Genomic DNA, 14,840 nt, shown 5'->3' with positions numbered 1-14,840 from the left:
CCCATCCGATAAATGGCAATAACACTGCCTGCCTTTTCTGATTATTAAGAACCCACCATGCACAACCTCACTGAATCCTCCCAATACTTTGTAACCATGATCTACCTACAAAGGAGACAGAATAGCTTGGCTTTAACAAAGCAGCCCCTGGGCTGGTTTGTGACCTGAAGCAAAATTCTTAATCTCTCTCTGCCTCAGTCTCACACCAAGAAAATGGAGATAAGGACACCCAGGCCTCCTAGGACTGATGAGAGAATTAAAGAAAGCCTCAACCTGCTGGCACTCAGAGCTCATTCAACGAATGTTAGTTATAACATTACTATTAGCAAGGATTACCAAGGAATCTGATACTCAGAGAGGGTAAATTGCACAGCTGGAAAGAACCAGAGCTGAGATACAGACTTCCCCTCTGTGACAGTCTCTGTGACTTCAAAGCTGTAGCTGCTCCCACTGCCCTGCACTGCCTTCCCCCACCCCCACCCCTGTGCAGTCAAGACTGTCTCATCCATCTGCAGCTGGGTTCCCAGCGCCTAGCACAGTGGCTGACACATGGCCAGCACTGACTACCGTCACCTGCATATGCTGAATCCACACTTGGCTGCTGTGCTTGGGAAGCCCCGCCCCAGCCCTCCCCCGCCCAATTACCGATGAAGTTCCTCCAAGTCTGATGATCTTCCTTCTGCCTCCAGTTGCGGGGCCAGCCAACGAGCACGGTGTTGTGCTGCAGACCTCCGAGGCCCCCGGACTGGATCAGATGGGACACCCCGTCACGCAGGTTGGAGGAGATCACTACTTGGCAGAAGCCCTTCACCTTCTCCGCCTCCATCAGCCGCCGGATAGACTGGGGTAGGAGGATGTGCGGTCAGATCAGCACTGGCTTCAGGCCTCCCTGGCCTGGCTGGGCCCCTTGCGGCCTCCCTGCCTCCTGTCTCTCCCCTCCTTCCATCCCAATCTTCAGGAAGCTCAGCTCTGACTGGCCATGTCAGTTTCTGGCACCAGAGCTACGCATGGTTTCCCATCATATTTGTGCCCAATTCCTTGTTGATCAATCCAGGTTCTTCATGATCCGACCCCACACTTCCCACAACGGTCTCCCACAGGGGCATGCTCTCCACCCCACCCTGAGGTATGCCCCCTGACACCCTGCCTGGCCCAACTCAAATGTCACCTTCCTCAGATACCACCCCTGCCCCAGTCTGAATTCAACTGGGTTTCTCTGGTTTCACAGACAATTTGTTTTAACAATTTTTTAAGTAGCATAATGATAATCATTTAGAATGCACATTTAATCTGTACTTTGAGGGAAGTGTTCTTATTCTTCCCATTTTTTAGATGAGGAGATTGAGGCTTGGAGAAATCAAAACTTGCTTAAGGACACAAAGCTAAAGTTACTGTGGTGATTCAAATCTCGCAAGTCTAACACCAACCCCCACACTCTTAACCACAGTCCAATGCCAAAGACACAGAAGTTCCATTCCTATCTGCCACTCCTGGCTGTGTGATCTTGGTAAGTCATTAAACCTCTACAAGGCTTGGTTTTCTTTCCTTTCTTTCTTTTTCTTTTTTTTTTTTTTTTTTGAGGCAGAGCCTCACTATGTCACCCTTGTTAGAGTGCTGTAGCATCATAGCTCACAGCAACTTCCAAATCTTGGGCTTAAGCAAGTCTCTTACCCCAGCCTCCCAAGTACCTGGGACTACAGGTGCCCACCACAATGTCCAGCTATTTTTTTGTTGCAGTTGTCATTTTTGTTTAGCTGGCCCAGGCTGGGTTCGAACCCGCCTGCCTCAGTGTATGTGGCCAGTGCCCTAACCACTGAGCTACAAACGGGCCAAGTCTTGGTTTTTTTATCTGTCAAGTTGGGGGTCATGACAGCCACATTTAGGAATAAAGAGAACCAATACAGTATGGTGCACAGTTAGTATCCCGCCTGACAGACCATAAATACCCAACACCTTGATTTGGATGTTACTGACCGTACCACGGTACTTATCAACACCTGAGGGCTCAGAGAGCCTACCTGTCTTGTCCCTACCAGCCTGCGAGCACCTTGAGGGCTGAGGCTTGGTCTTAAACATCTCCATCTCCCCTGTGCCTCACCCAGCACCGGTTACATAGCACATTCTCAGCCACTACATGTTGAACTGAACCGAGCAGTAGAGGCCTCCAGCTCCGGGCCCTGACAGATTGGTGTGAACGGCCCAGTGAGGCAGAAACGGCAACTGTCACAAGCCATCAGGGGTGCCCCTCCCTGTCTCACCTCACCTCCCTGGGGCCCCTTTTTTCCCTTTCCACTCCTAGCCATAGCCCTGAGGGGAGAAAGGCCTGGATCTCAGACACACCTACTCTCTCCACCGCTGCTACCATCGGGTTCCAAACACCTCTTGGTGCACTTGTTACAGACACTGGCTCCCAGCCCACCCTGGCTCTGTCTGCTGCTCTGTGGGCATGTACTAGTGGACAGAGACAAGGGCAGGTGACACAGAGCAGGGACCCAGCTTCAGATCCTGTGCTGCCAGCAGGCTTTCTGATCACGGCAAGATGTTTCCCACTCTGGGCCTCAGTTCATTCCCCTGCCAAATGTGGACGCTCACCATGTCAACTGCAACAGCGTAAGGATCAAGAGTCCATGCTTGTGAAAACACTTAGAAAGTTTTACACTTTGGCAGGAAGAAGTCTGGAGTAGGATTCAAACGGCCTTAATTTGAATCTTGGTTTTCCGTCTTGACTTCTCTAAGCCACAATTTCCCAATCCATAGGAATGGATTAGGATGTTGTTCTTGTTCTGATGTTGTTTTGTTCAGTCCCTGAGCCCTTGGGCTCCTCTGAGGGCAGAAAAGCTTGCACCTGCTTTGATCCCAAAGGTGGTAAGGAAGGAAGGAGCCAAGTGATAAAGACCGTCTGGCCTTCCCACACCCCACCAGGGCCTCTGCTCACCTCCTCTGCCCGCTGGGCCTGGGGATGGTTTTCCAGAAAGGTGCCCTCAAGGACAGAACCCACAATGGTCAGGCCCTTCCCTGCCTTGAGCTGGGAGGTCAGTGAGAGCAGCTGGGGGTGCACCACATTCTGATCTTGGTCCACACGCACTAGCACCAGCAGCTGGGGCCTGAAGAAGGTGCAGGGTCACATGATTGTCTACCACCTACCCAACCATCCACCTACCACCCACCCACCCATGACCAACTTTCCTAACCGTCTGTCCTCTATGCGCCATCCATCTGTCACCCCATCACTCACCCATTCATCTAAATAACCATCCATCCATTTCCTTGAATAACAGCCTGTTCAACCATCTCCAGACATATCCATCCGTCCACCCATCTACCTCTCCATTCCTCTCTCTCATCTACCCCTTCAACCACGTATTTTGTCATTCATTTATCTACTCACATTCATATTAACTTAGCTGTTTGTGCAGTATTGCCTCAATTATCCATGCATCCACCTACCCACTAGCCATCAACACCTACATCTATTTACCCAACTATCCCCTCATACCTATAAGGGGATATCTAATCCCCTTATCTGTTCACATGTCTATCCATCCATTCATTTCATTTAGCCATCCCATTTGTCCAACCAACCAGTGATTTAACAGAATTCTCTAAGCACCTACTCTGGGCCAGACTCTGTGCTAAGCACTTGAGAGTTCACGGGTAAATAATGCAAAGTCCCAGTCTCTGGAAGCCCCCGTTTAGCAGGCACCAGCAAGGACAAGCCAACAATGCCCTAGGCATTGTTCAGAGTTCCAGGCTTTACTTTTGGCAGACCGAAACTCAGGGAGATGGAGGTGGGGGAGCTAAGCATACAATTAGGGAGCACCGGCAGGAGGTGAAGATTCCATGACCTCTGAGACCCAGTCTGGCCCCGGATTTCCATGTAAATAAAATGGAGGAATTGTCATTACTCTAGAGGTACCTAAGAGCCCCTGTACTTCTCAAAGGGAATAATCCTCCCAGAACAAGTACTACCATATGTGATGTTGATGTGTCTACATGTGCCTTCTCCACGGAACTGTGAGAAGAATCACATCCCCAAAGACAGGAGGGGGCCTGCCACACATTTGTAAATAGTTCGAACAAGTGACGGAATAAATGAATTAGCAAATGAATAGATGATCAGGAGGCTGGTGTGTGGTGGATGTCCTTTGGAGAACAAATATCTGGAACTCAGCTCAGCCCAGGTGTTCCAGGTGGGAGGGGAGGACAAGGCTGAGCATCCAGGGGCCACCCAGCAAAACAAAGCCTGAGGGTGGGTCAGGGCCTGGCCCTCTGGTCCCCACTGGCTCATGCCCTCACCCCACTTACCTCCAGTTCTTGGTGTGTGGAGGCCCCTCCTCCAGGCGTAAGAGGGCGTATCGAGCAGCGCTGAGAGACAGGCCTCGGATCCCATCGCCCCACTCCTTCTCTGCCCTGGGGTGAGAAAGGGGGTCAGGAGAGGCAAGAGGCAGGGAGAACTGTCCACTCTGCCCCAGCTGCGCCAGGGTGGAACCATCTAGCTCAGGCTCAGAAAGGACGTGTGTGTCACTCCTGCCAACTGGTTCAGGCTCAGTCAAGCCTTGGAAAATGGCTTCTCAATCCATTCTCTTACCACTCCTGTCCAGTTCTCAAAGCCTCTCCCCAATCCACATCACCCTTGCCCTCCACTCCAGCACCATCATCTCCCACTCCTTGCTTCATCCCACCCCACCACCCCCACCATCTACCTACCCCCTCTTACCTCTCCCCACCCTAAAATGGGCCCTTTCCCAGACCCCTGCACTTACCCACGGTACTCAATGTATTTATAGATGAGGCCAGCAATGAGCATGGCCACCAGCGCGTAGTACCAGGAGCAGATGAACATGAGGGCCAGGCAGAGGCTCATGCCCAGGAAGGAGAGGGTCCTAGACAAGGAGGGAGACCCAGCCTTTGAGTCTGGCAGGGCTGTCACAAGAACTGGGGCTTGGACAGCAAGAGTGACATGGAACAGGGCCTGGGAAAGACCTGGGAGGCCCACGCCATCACCTCCATGTGGACCACGGGTATATCAGACCTTCCAGAAGGATGAGCAGTCACATACAGGCCACCACCCATGCCCTGTCCAATTCCTGAATCAGCACACTACCCCATCCCTGTGCCTTGGACCTTGCCAGATAAGCCTGTCTGGATGGGCTGTGGGCAGGAGTCTCTGGGGGGCTTGGAAGCAGGCCCTCCTAGGAAGAGGCCTCCAGCAAAGCAGGGACATAAAGATGGGGAGTCAGGCAGTCCCCTGACTAAGACCATGGTCCAGGTATGCCATAGTCTTGCTGAGTGCCTTGGGCCAGTCCCTTCCTGTTTTGAGCCTCAGTTTCCTTTTATGTAGAACAAGCATGATAATCCCTGCCCTGCCCTTTCTGCCCCTGGGGGCCTATCATGGACCATAAATTAAAATGATGAGAATAGCCTTCACAAAATGAGCACCTTCTATGCGCTACAATGCTCACAAGAAGCCCATGAGGCAGGTGCAGCTACTGTGCCATTCACAGCTGAGGAAAGTGAGGTCCTGAGAAGCTGCATTATCAGCCCAAGAGCTCCCAGCTAGGAAGTGCAGAGGCACAACTTGAACTCAGGTCAGGCTGACTTCTAACCTCCATGCTGTGTTGTGGGATGCTGGGCACCAGGGGCAGGGGAGGCGTTACAGCTGAGATAGCTTATGATGATGTGATGTTGTTATCTATGAACGCAAGGAGACTCCCTCCAGCCCCTTTCTCATCAGAGTTAACAATAAAAGTTTGGGCTCTGTAGACCCAGAGAGGGTGGGCTGAGGTGAGGCGGGGATTGGGGTGGAAGCGAGCAAATGGTCCAGTGGGGATATGGGGGATAGGGGACCCACCAGTGGTAATATCGAAAACGCGGCCTCCAGTTGGGTGTCCTCAGCAGCGTCTGCACGGCACAGGCCAGGTTCACAAACATGTAGCACATCAGGAAGAACCTAGAACAGAGGAAGGTCCCAGGAGGGACAGAGAGGCAAAGGGGAGGAGAAACAGAAATAGAGGAGTAAAGAAAGAACGGGGAGATGGGAAAGAAACCAGGCAGGTGGCTGAATCATGCTTGGTGGTTAGGATGGAGTTTAGAGGCTCGGCACCCGGAGCACAGTGGTTACGGCGCCAGCCACATACACCGAAGTTGGCAGGTTGGAACCCGGCCCAGGCCAGCTAACCAACAATGACAACTACAACAAGAAATAGCCGGGCACTGTGGTGGGCACCTGTAGTCCCAGCTACTTGGGAGGCTGAGGCAAGAGAATCACCTAAGCCCAAGAGCTGGAGGTTGCTGTGAGCTGTGACACCACAGCATTCTACCGAGGGTGACATAGTGAGACTCTGACTCAAAAAATAAATAAATAAATAAATAAGGATGGAGTTTAGCGCTGAATCCCCTTACAACACACCCTAATACATGAGGGGATGAATCCCCGTACATCAAAGGGTGGGCTTCTGTGGCCAGTGAGGGACTTGCTGGGGTTATGAAAGCATTTGGGTGGGGTGTCATGGGTCACCGCTGAGGGGTCTAGGTAGAGAAGCACACTGAGTGACAGGGAGGGCAAGAGAGCAGGCACTTACATCGAGAGAATGGGGGCGACCTCGTCGAGGGACGCAATGAGAATGCCAATCTCGCAGATACAGGCAGTCAGGAGCAGAGCCCAGGTTGGTTCTCCGTTGGCTTTGCCATGGCCAAAGACCTGGGAACAGAGCAACCATCATGGCGGATGGAGACCTGAAGGACTACTCGCCCCTCTCCCCAAGTTTGGGGACCAGTGGAGCAGAGGCAGGGATTCTAGAACCGAGGAAGGGAGAGAATGTTGTGTTTCTCGTCCTCTAGGCAATCCAAAGAGACAGCAGGATTTTGCTGTGACTCGCCCACCCTGACATTGGTACCCCAGTGCAAGGAAGTTCAAATGATCCCTGAGGGCAAAGAAGCTCCAGTGGGCCAGATGGGAGAGGAGCTGTCAAGGGGGCCAGTGAGCAGCCATGACCTGGTGCTCCATAAATCTTATTTTTTTTTAAGCACCATGGAGAGAGCTACCCTTTTCTTGCCCTTTGCCTGACTCCCTGAGTCTCTGACCAACCACAGAGACTATGTATTTTTTCCCTAAGAGCAGATAATGCCTAAAAAGATGGCATCAGGTGGCACCTGTGGCTCAGCGAGTGGGACGCCAACCCCATGTGCCAAGGGTGGTGGGTTCAAGCCCGGCCCTGGCCAAACTGCAACAAAAAATAGTCGGGCATTGTGGCAGGCGCCTGTAGTCCCAGCTACTTGGGAGCCTGAGGCAAGAGAATCGCCTAAGCCCAAGAGCTGGAGGTTGCTGTGAGCTGTGACACCACCAAGAGTGACACAGACCCTCTGTAAAAAAAAAAAAAAAAAAAGATGGCCCCAACCATGGGCCAAATCCCAAATAAGGCTCACCCTTTCTTCTTAGTGGCCCTGTGCAGCCTCTCTGGGCATCAACCTGGCTGGGCAGGGGGGAAGGCTATGGGGCTCCCAGGCTGTCCTCCTTCCCACACTTACCTGCAGGAAGGGCACAATGCCATCCCGTGAGATGGCCTGCAGCAGGCGTGGGGCCCCCGTGAGACTCTGCAGCCCAGCCCCACAGGTAGAAAAGAAGGATCCGATGACAATGACCCAGGGAGAGGGCCAGGCCAGTGTGCCCACCACCAGGTTGCCATTCACTGCTTCTCCAAACCTAGAACGATGTAACAAGGGGACAGGAGATGCTGGCTGAGCAATGGCTCGTAGATTCCCAGGGCAGATCTCCCCACACCAACTGCAGGACAACTATATGCCGACCACAGAATTAGCCTCCATAAGGGTGAGAAAGAACCCCATATTTCCTGGGCACTTGCTGTGTGTGTGGCCTCGGGCAAGTCATTTAATCTCTCTGAGCCTCAGTTTCCTGAGCTGTAAAATAAGATCATTAGAAACCAATCATAGGCTGGGCACAGTGGCTCACACCTATAATCACAGCACTTTGGGAAGCCAGATAGGAGAATGGCTTGAAGCCAAGAGTTCAAGACCAGCCTAGGCAAGATAGGAAGACCCTATTCTCCATGAAATATTTTAAATTAGGAAGACCCTATTCTCCATGAAATATTTTAAATTAGACAGGTGTGGTGGCACATTCCTGTTGTCCTAATACTTTGGGAGGCTGAAATTGGAGGATTTCTTGAGGCCAGGAGCTTGAGACCAGCCTGGACAACACAGGAAGACCCTCTCTCTACAAAAAAATTAAAAATGTGGTGGCTCACGCCTGTATTCCTAGCACTCTGGGAGGCTGAGGCGGGTGGATTGCCTGAGCTCAGAAGTCTGAGACCAGCCTGAGCCAGAGTGAGACCCCATCTCTACAAAAAAAAAAAAAAAAAAAGGCCAGGCATTGTGGTGGGCACCTATAGTTCCTAGCTACTTGGGAGGCTGAGGCAAGAGAATCACTTAAGCCCAAGAGTTGGAGGTTGCTGTGAGCTATAATGTCACAGCACTCTTCCAAGGGCCACAAAGTGAGACTCTGTCTCAATAAAAATAAATAAATAAATAAGTATGAGCAGATTGTGGTGGCCTGTACCTGTAATCTCCACTCCTCAGGAGGCTGAGGTGCAAAGATTGCTTGAGCCCAGCAGTTCAAGGCTGCAGAGGCTATGATTGTGCCTCTACGCTCTAGAATAAGCAACTGAGTGAAACTGCTATCTCCAAAAAAAAAATATATAAGCCTATTTCATATGACTGGTAAGAGGAAAAAAGGAGATAAGACATGTGAAAGGCATATGCCTAGAACACAGTACTGATGTGATTCTAGTAAATGGTCAATGTTGACCTTATGTTATTCTGGATAAACCTCTTAGCCTGATAGTCTCAGTGTCTCTATCTGAAAAATGGGGATGCTTGTCTCATTGTGTGGTGTTGGTGTGAAAATCAAAGAAAAGGATTTTCTAACAATGACCCTGTCTTAAAATGGAAGATGCTGTCTCAGTAGGAAGAGAGATGCCTGTTCCTGGAGTTGCGCTCCAAGGTGTCATTGCTGACTCCATGAATCAGATGAAGGGCTACAGAGGATGGGCTGCTGGATCCCTGGTAATTGTGCAGGTGGTCTGTGGCTAAATAAAATGAGATGAATGAACATTAAACTGCCTTAAAGCTAAAGGTGCCAGAGATGCAAATTGTCCATTTGGCCAGGTCATGCCTCTGCTTAAAACTCTGCAGCATTTCCTGTTTGTTTGTTTTGTTTTTTAATATACATAAAGCTCCAATTTCTTGGTACTGAAAACTAGACCTCCAGGCCTGATCCCAGCCTAGTTCCCAGCCTCATGTCCCTCATTCCATTCCCTTGCAGAAACCTGGCGATGTCAGTGCCAAGTGGCTTTGTGACAGGTCCTCCTGCTTTACCCTGCTGGCTGTGTGTGCTCCAGAGAATGCTCCAGGAGCACGGCGGCACTTACAGCCACAGGCATGCATGCACACACACACGTACATGCACTCTGGACGTGTACATGCACACACGTGCATTCACACATACGTACACATATGTGTACACACATGCAGCACAGCTGTTTCTCCCCTCCACACTTGTTCATGCTGTCCCCACTGCCTGGAATACCCTTCTTCCTCCAGTCACCCAAACTCTACACGACATTGACAGTGGGAAGGACAAATGAGATGTGTAGGAGACATTTCTAGCCTTCCCTCCCCTGGAAAGACTCCCCCAGAAAGACCCCTGAAGATTGGAGGGCAGCCTTCTCTGCATGCCACGCCACTGGGGACCATCCCTACCACTCTGCATTCAAATTCAGTTTGCCAGTATAGTCACCACCCCCCCAAAGAACTCTTGCAGGACAAAAACCATGCATTGTTTATCTTTGCTCACTCCAGCACTGCAGACAGTGACCAACACAAAAACATTCAAAAAATATTAGATGAATTAATGAATTAATCAATTTTAAAGAAAAGGAAAGGAAAGTATCATTATCCTAAAGGAACTGAGACACCATTCATGCTCCTTGAACTGGAGCAACCAGAGAAAGATGAAATAAAACATAAGAAGGTGGTTTTACAAGCAATTCCCATGGCCACCTTCCCACAGGCGCCTCACACAGGTTCCAGCTCCCCTTGCTGGGTGCATCACTCAGAACTTAGCCTCCTGTGCCCACCCCTCACCCCAAACAGGATCAACCTTAATGCTCTTACTTACTTGTCCCGCAGGACAACCCCCTCAATGCAGGCCCCAAACAGGACAACGGAGCTGATGTCTGCAACAGAGAATGAAGGAAAATCCCCAAAGTTGGAGCCCCTCTCCTCTCTTCCCCTCCTGAACCAGCCAGGAAGGCAGCAACTTCAGGTACCCTCCCTTCAGTTCTCTCCCACCAAGGTTGGTCCCAGCCCAGAAATGCAGGATACAGACAGCAGAGGTGGTGGCAATGGCCAGGATGGTGCCAGTGGGGATTGACTTCTGGGCATCCCGCAGATCCCCAGAGCGGTTAGAACCAGCCATGATCCCTGTGAACAGAAGTACAGCTAGAGCAGGCATCAGAGCCACAGGAGGCCAGACAAAGAAGGACAGACACCAGCCTCGGAGTCAGGGAGCCTAGGACCTAGCTATCGCATGCTGACTTGTCTGAGACCTTACGCATGAACTTGGCATCTTCTGGCCTCAATTCCCTCATTGGTCCAATGGAAACTGAATTATTGGCTCCTGTTTACACAATGGGGTTGCTGGACTAAGACATTCCCAACATGATCAATGACTCTCACCTCCCCACCACTCCCAGGCAGAGTCCTCCCTCTCCGAGCTCCCCTTCACCTGTGACTGAGGGGAAGTAGATGCCAACCAACAGGGTGAAGTAGGAGGTCATATCACTGAAGACATAGGGGTGGTCCATGTCGACAGGGGCACCATCTGCCAGGCCCACCGAGGACATCCCACTCCTCTCCACAATCACCCCCTTGGTCAGGTAGGAGCTCCAGAGGTTTTCTGTGGAAAGATAAGAGGCTCAGGGAGAAGTCGTGGGATCAGAGCTCTGGGACCATGGGGTGGGCTGGGCAAAAAGCCATGGTCAAGATCAACCACATCTTGCTGGCCATGGTGGCTCACATCTGTAATCTCAGCACTCTGGGAGGTCGAGGCGGGTGGATTGCCTGAGCTCACAGTTTCGAAGACCAGCCTGAGCCAGAGTGAGACCTTGTCTCTTAAAAATAGCCAGGCATTGTGGCAGTTACCTGTAGTCCCACTACTTGGGAGGCTGAGGCAAAAGAATCACTCAAGCCCAAGAGTTTGAGGTTACTGTGAGCTGTGACACCATCGCACTCTACTGAAGGCAACAAAGTAAGACTCTGTCTCAAAAAAAAACAGATCTCACTGCCCCCAGCCTTGGCTCAATTTTACTTTCACTGACATTTCCTAAGCACTTGAATGGGGCCAGGCCACATGCAGGGATTTCACAGATGAACCAGGTCTAGTCCCAACCATCAAATAGTCCGATCTAGCAATCTAGAGGGATATGTAGGTACATAAATACCGAACTCAGACTGACTCAGTGCGTCCCAAACTGTTCTCACCACCCACCCACCCCAAACCAGCTTCCTTCCTTACGCCAGGATACACCTTGCCCTGAAAACTCCCTCTCCCCTTCCCCCAAGTCAAAAGCATCTCTGAATTCTGTCTACTTCCCCCTCCTTAATTTCCGTTTAATACCCTCCATTCTCTCCACCCAGGGCTCTTCCACCATGGCACTAGTGACTTTTTGTGCCAAATAATTATTTGTGGAGGACTGTCCTGTAGCATTGTAAGACAGTTAGCAACATCCTGGCCTGTCTACTAGATGCCAGTAATCCCTCTTCAGTTTTGACAACCAAAAATGTCTCCCAACACAGCCCAATGCCTCCTGAGTGGCAAACCAGCCCTGGTTTAGAAGCACTGTGGAAATGCCCACTGACATCTCTCCATCACTCTAGCTCAGAAAATCATCATCTCTTTCCCAGCCCCATAGCATCGGCCTTCTGTTGGACTCCCAGCCTCTCTCTCCTTCTCTCCTCTTTTAACCCATCCACGTTAGCAGCCAGAGTGACTCCTAAGGAGGGCCCCTTAATTCTTCAGGAGTGAAGATCTGTCTATGTCCCTCCCTTACTCAAAACCTTTGGAGGCTCCTCACTGCCTGCAGGATACAGTCCTGACTCTTCAACCCAGCTTCCAAGGCTGCCATGGTCTGGCTGATGCCAGCCTGTCCCGCGTCACTGCTTGCCACTCCTTCCTTTGCACTTTATGCCCCAGTCATACCAAATCACTTGTGGTTGGAAGGACACAGTATACTCTTCTGTGTCTGCATGCTTTTAGGCAAGCTGTTCTTCTCTTTGCAATTCCCATATTTCTCTGGTATGACTGAAAATTTCCCATCTGTCCTTCAAAAGCCTCCCCAGGTGAGTCTAGGAAACCCAGTCTTGCCACCTTATCCACATAACACTTTCTCCCCTGAGCAGTCTCTGCTCACTGAATGCATGTATAAGTGTACCGTAATTATTTTCTAATCCATCTGCCTCTGCCATTAGAGTCCTTGAGGCCAAGGACTGAGATTTATTTGTTTTGTGTCCCTGGTGCTTTGCACAGTGCTGAGCACTTAGTAGGGACTTAGTGAACACTTATTAAGTTAATAAGTTTCTTCCCTCCTAGCGATGCCAAGGGCAGAACATGGCCCAGAGTAGGTGCTCAATTAAAGCTGACTGAATTTAGCTGAATCCTAAGGAGGGCCCCTTAATTCTGACCGCTTAACCTACAATCCCTGCATCATTCCCCGGATAACAGCCTTCTTCCCTCCCCCAGACCTTTGATGAGGCCACTGGCAGCCCCAGGAATGCCCTGGATCTCTGTGACATTGTTTCGGGTGAAGTATTCATCACAGGTGGCGTTGAGGAAGCGGGAGGAACAGAAAAGGCCCCAGAGCTGCGTGGTCACCGTCTCGTTTCCTTCCCAAGCCAGCTTGGCACAGACATCAAAGCCATGGCGAGACAGCGTGCGGTTCCCCAGGAGGCAGATCCTAGGGAGAGAAACAAGGGAGGAAGACGAAGAGTGAGCTAACCTTGCCCTGGCTTCACAATAGAATCACCAGGGCAGCTTTAAAAAACACAGATGTCCGGGCCCCATATCCAGAAGTTTTGACTTAATTAATATGGATGGAGCCTGGCCATTAGTGTTTTTGTATTTTTGTCTCCCAGAGTGCTTCTGATCCACAGCCAAGGTGAAGAACCACACCTTAGTGCAATGCTATGTTTCAGCACCATGGACAGAAATCCTGGAGCACCTTCCTCTGGGCAGTGGATGGAGGGGACTAAGGATAGCAGCAAAAACAAAAGGGAGCTGCACCCTGGGACCCTCTCTTCTGTGTCCTTTCCCATTCTGAAAGTCCAACACTAAGAGATTGTCCCATCCCAGGAGGTTTCCCTACCACAGACCGTCCATCCTTTCAGAAGTCAGACCCTCTTAGCTTTTCCTAAGTCCAACCCAACCAGCAAGAAGTTGCTCTCACAAGGGCAGTTGTTTCTACCTCCAGAAAAGTTATCCCTCTCTGAAGAGATTGCCCCCCAAACCAACAGCGATTTTCCCTCCAGGAGAGGTTACCCCCAACCCACACCACACAGATTCTTTAGACAGAGGGTGGGGTTGCCAGCCCCTGAAACAGGGCCAGGAAGGTAGCAAGACGATTCCTGAGGCTCAGAACAGCAGCACTCACGGGAAGTTGGGTGGGTCGAAGGCAGATTTGATGACCCCAGCATAGATGGCCAGGATGGAGAGGATGACACAACCCAAGAAGACAAGGGCAAACTTGTTGACATATTTGACACCCACAAATACCACGGTGGCCATGCAGGTGAGCACACAGGTGCCATAAACACGCATATTGTTCAGCATGGCTGCTGCCTCCCCACTGGCATCTTCTGCCTTGAAGATGGCCATAGCTGGGAAGAGGTAAGCCTGTGGGGGAAGGCAGGAAGAAGAGAGACCTAAGTCAGCAGCCCTGTCCTTCAAACAGTGCCCAGCGCATGCCCCAGTAAGGATCAACCGAAAATCACCCCAGTGAAATAACCCGAGATACAGGCAGGGCTTCAGAGAAAACAATGCCCAGAACAGCATAATCACAGGAGTGTAAGACTGAAAACGACATTTGGTAACAGGGGAAAGGCTAAGGAAGCATGGCCTGTCCTGCAAGGACTACAAGGCAGTCATTAAAAAATGACACTGCAGGGCGGTGCCTGTGGCTCAAGGGGTAGGGCACCGGTCCCATATGCTGGAGGTGGCGGGTTCAAACCCAGCCCCAGCCAAAAACCAAAAAAAAAAAAAAAAAAATGACACTGCAAGGATATTGGGAACAATTGTTTTTATTTTCTATTATTTTTGTCAATTATAATTCTTTTTTTTTTCTGCAGTTTTTGGCCGGGGCCGGGTTTGAACCCACCACCTCTGGCATATGGGGCCGGCACCCTACTCCTTGAGCCACAGGTGCCACCCTAATTATAATTCTTAATAATAATTTTTTATTTTTGTTATTAATAATAAATTAAGAATTTATTATTAACTATATTTATTATAATGTATTATTAGTTCTGTTAATAATAAATTTTATTTCGAACCCGGGGCTGGGTTCGAACCCACCACCCTCAGTATTTGGGGCCGGCACCCTACCCACTGAGCCACAGGTGCCACCCAAGGTACATCAAAATGTTAACAATAGCTTCCCCTGAATGATGAGAGTGTGGGTGACCTTTGTTTTGCCCATCTGTGTTTTCTAAAATTTCTATACTAAATGTTTATAGTCTTACAAAAGTTATTTTCACTTGTAAATTGTATT

At 50.4% G+C, this 14,840-nt stretch overlaps 1 protein-coding gene across 5 annotated transcripts in view; it reads right to left on the bottom strand.

The window, feature by feature from the left end:
- SLC12A5 (solute carrier family 12 member 5) overlaps positions 1–14,840 on the bottom strand; it is a 40,632-nt gene that overhangs the window by 7,329 nt on the left and 18,463 nt on the right. For all 5 annotated transcript variants that reach the window (XM_053573816.1, XM_053573815.1, XM_053573812.1 and 2 more), the window contains 12 exons: positions 13,725–13,966; positions 12,820–13,031; positions 10,805–10,975; positions 10,402–10,500; positions 10,196–10,253; positions 7,528–7,702; positions 6,582–6,700; positions 5,852–5,950; positions 4,764–4,883; positions 4,306–4,410; positions 2,936–3,104; positions 646–841 (listed from right to left, as the gene is read on the bottom strand). In XM_053573816.1, the coding sequence (XP_053429791.1) occupies positions 646–841; positions 2,936–3,104; positions 4,306–4,410; positions 4,764–4,883; positions 5,852–5,950; positions 6,582–6,700; positions 7,528–7,702; positions 10,196–10,253; positions 10,402–10,500; positions 10,805–10,975; positions 12,820–13,031; positions 13,725–13,966 (1,765 nt within the window). The remainder of the gene's footprint in view (positions 1–645; positions 842–2,935; positions 3,105–4,305; positions 4,411–4,763; positions 4,884–5,851; positions 5,951–6,581; positions 6,701–7,527; positions 7,703–10,195; positions 10,254–10,401; positions 10,501–10,804; positions 10,976–12,819; positions 13,032–13,724; positions 13,967–14,840) is intronic.

Source organism: Nycticebus coucang, chromosome 21 (assembly GCF_027406575.1).
Source record: "Nycticebus coucang isolate mNycCou1 chromosome 21, mNycCou1.pri, whole genome shotgun sequence".
NCBI classification, from domain to species: domain Eukaryota; kingdom Metazoa; phylum Chordata; class Mammalia; order Primates; family Lorisidae; genus Nycticebus; species Nycticebus coucang.
The sequence above is the reverse complement of the archived record's forward strand: the minus strand, read 5'-3'. Positions and strand labels throughout refer to the sequence as shown.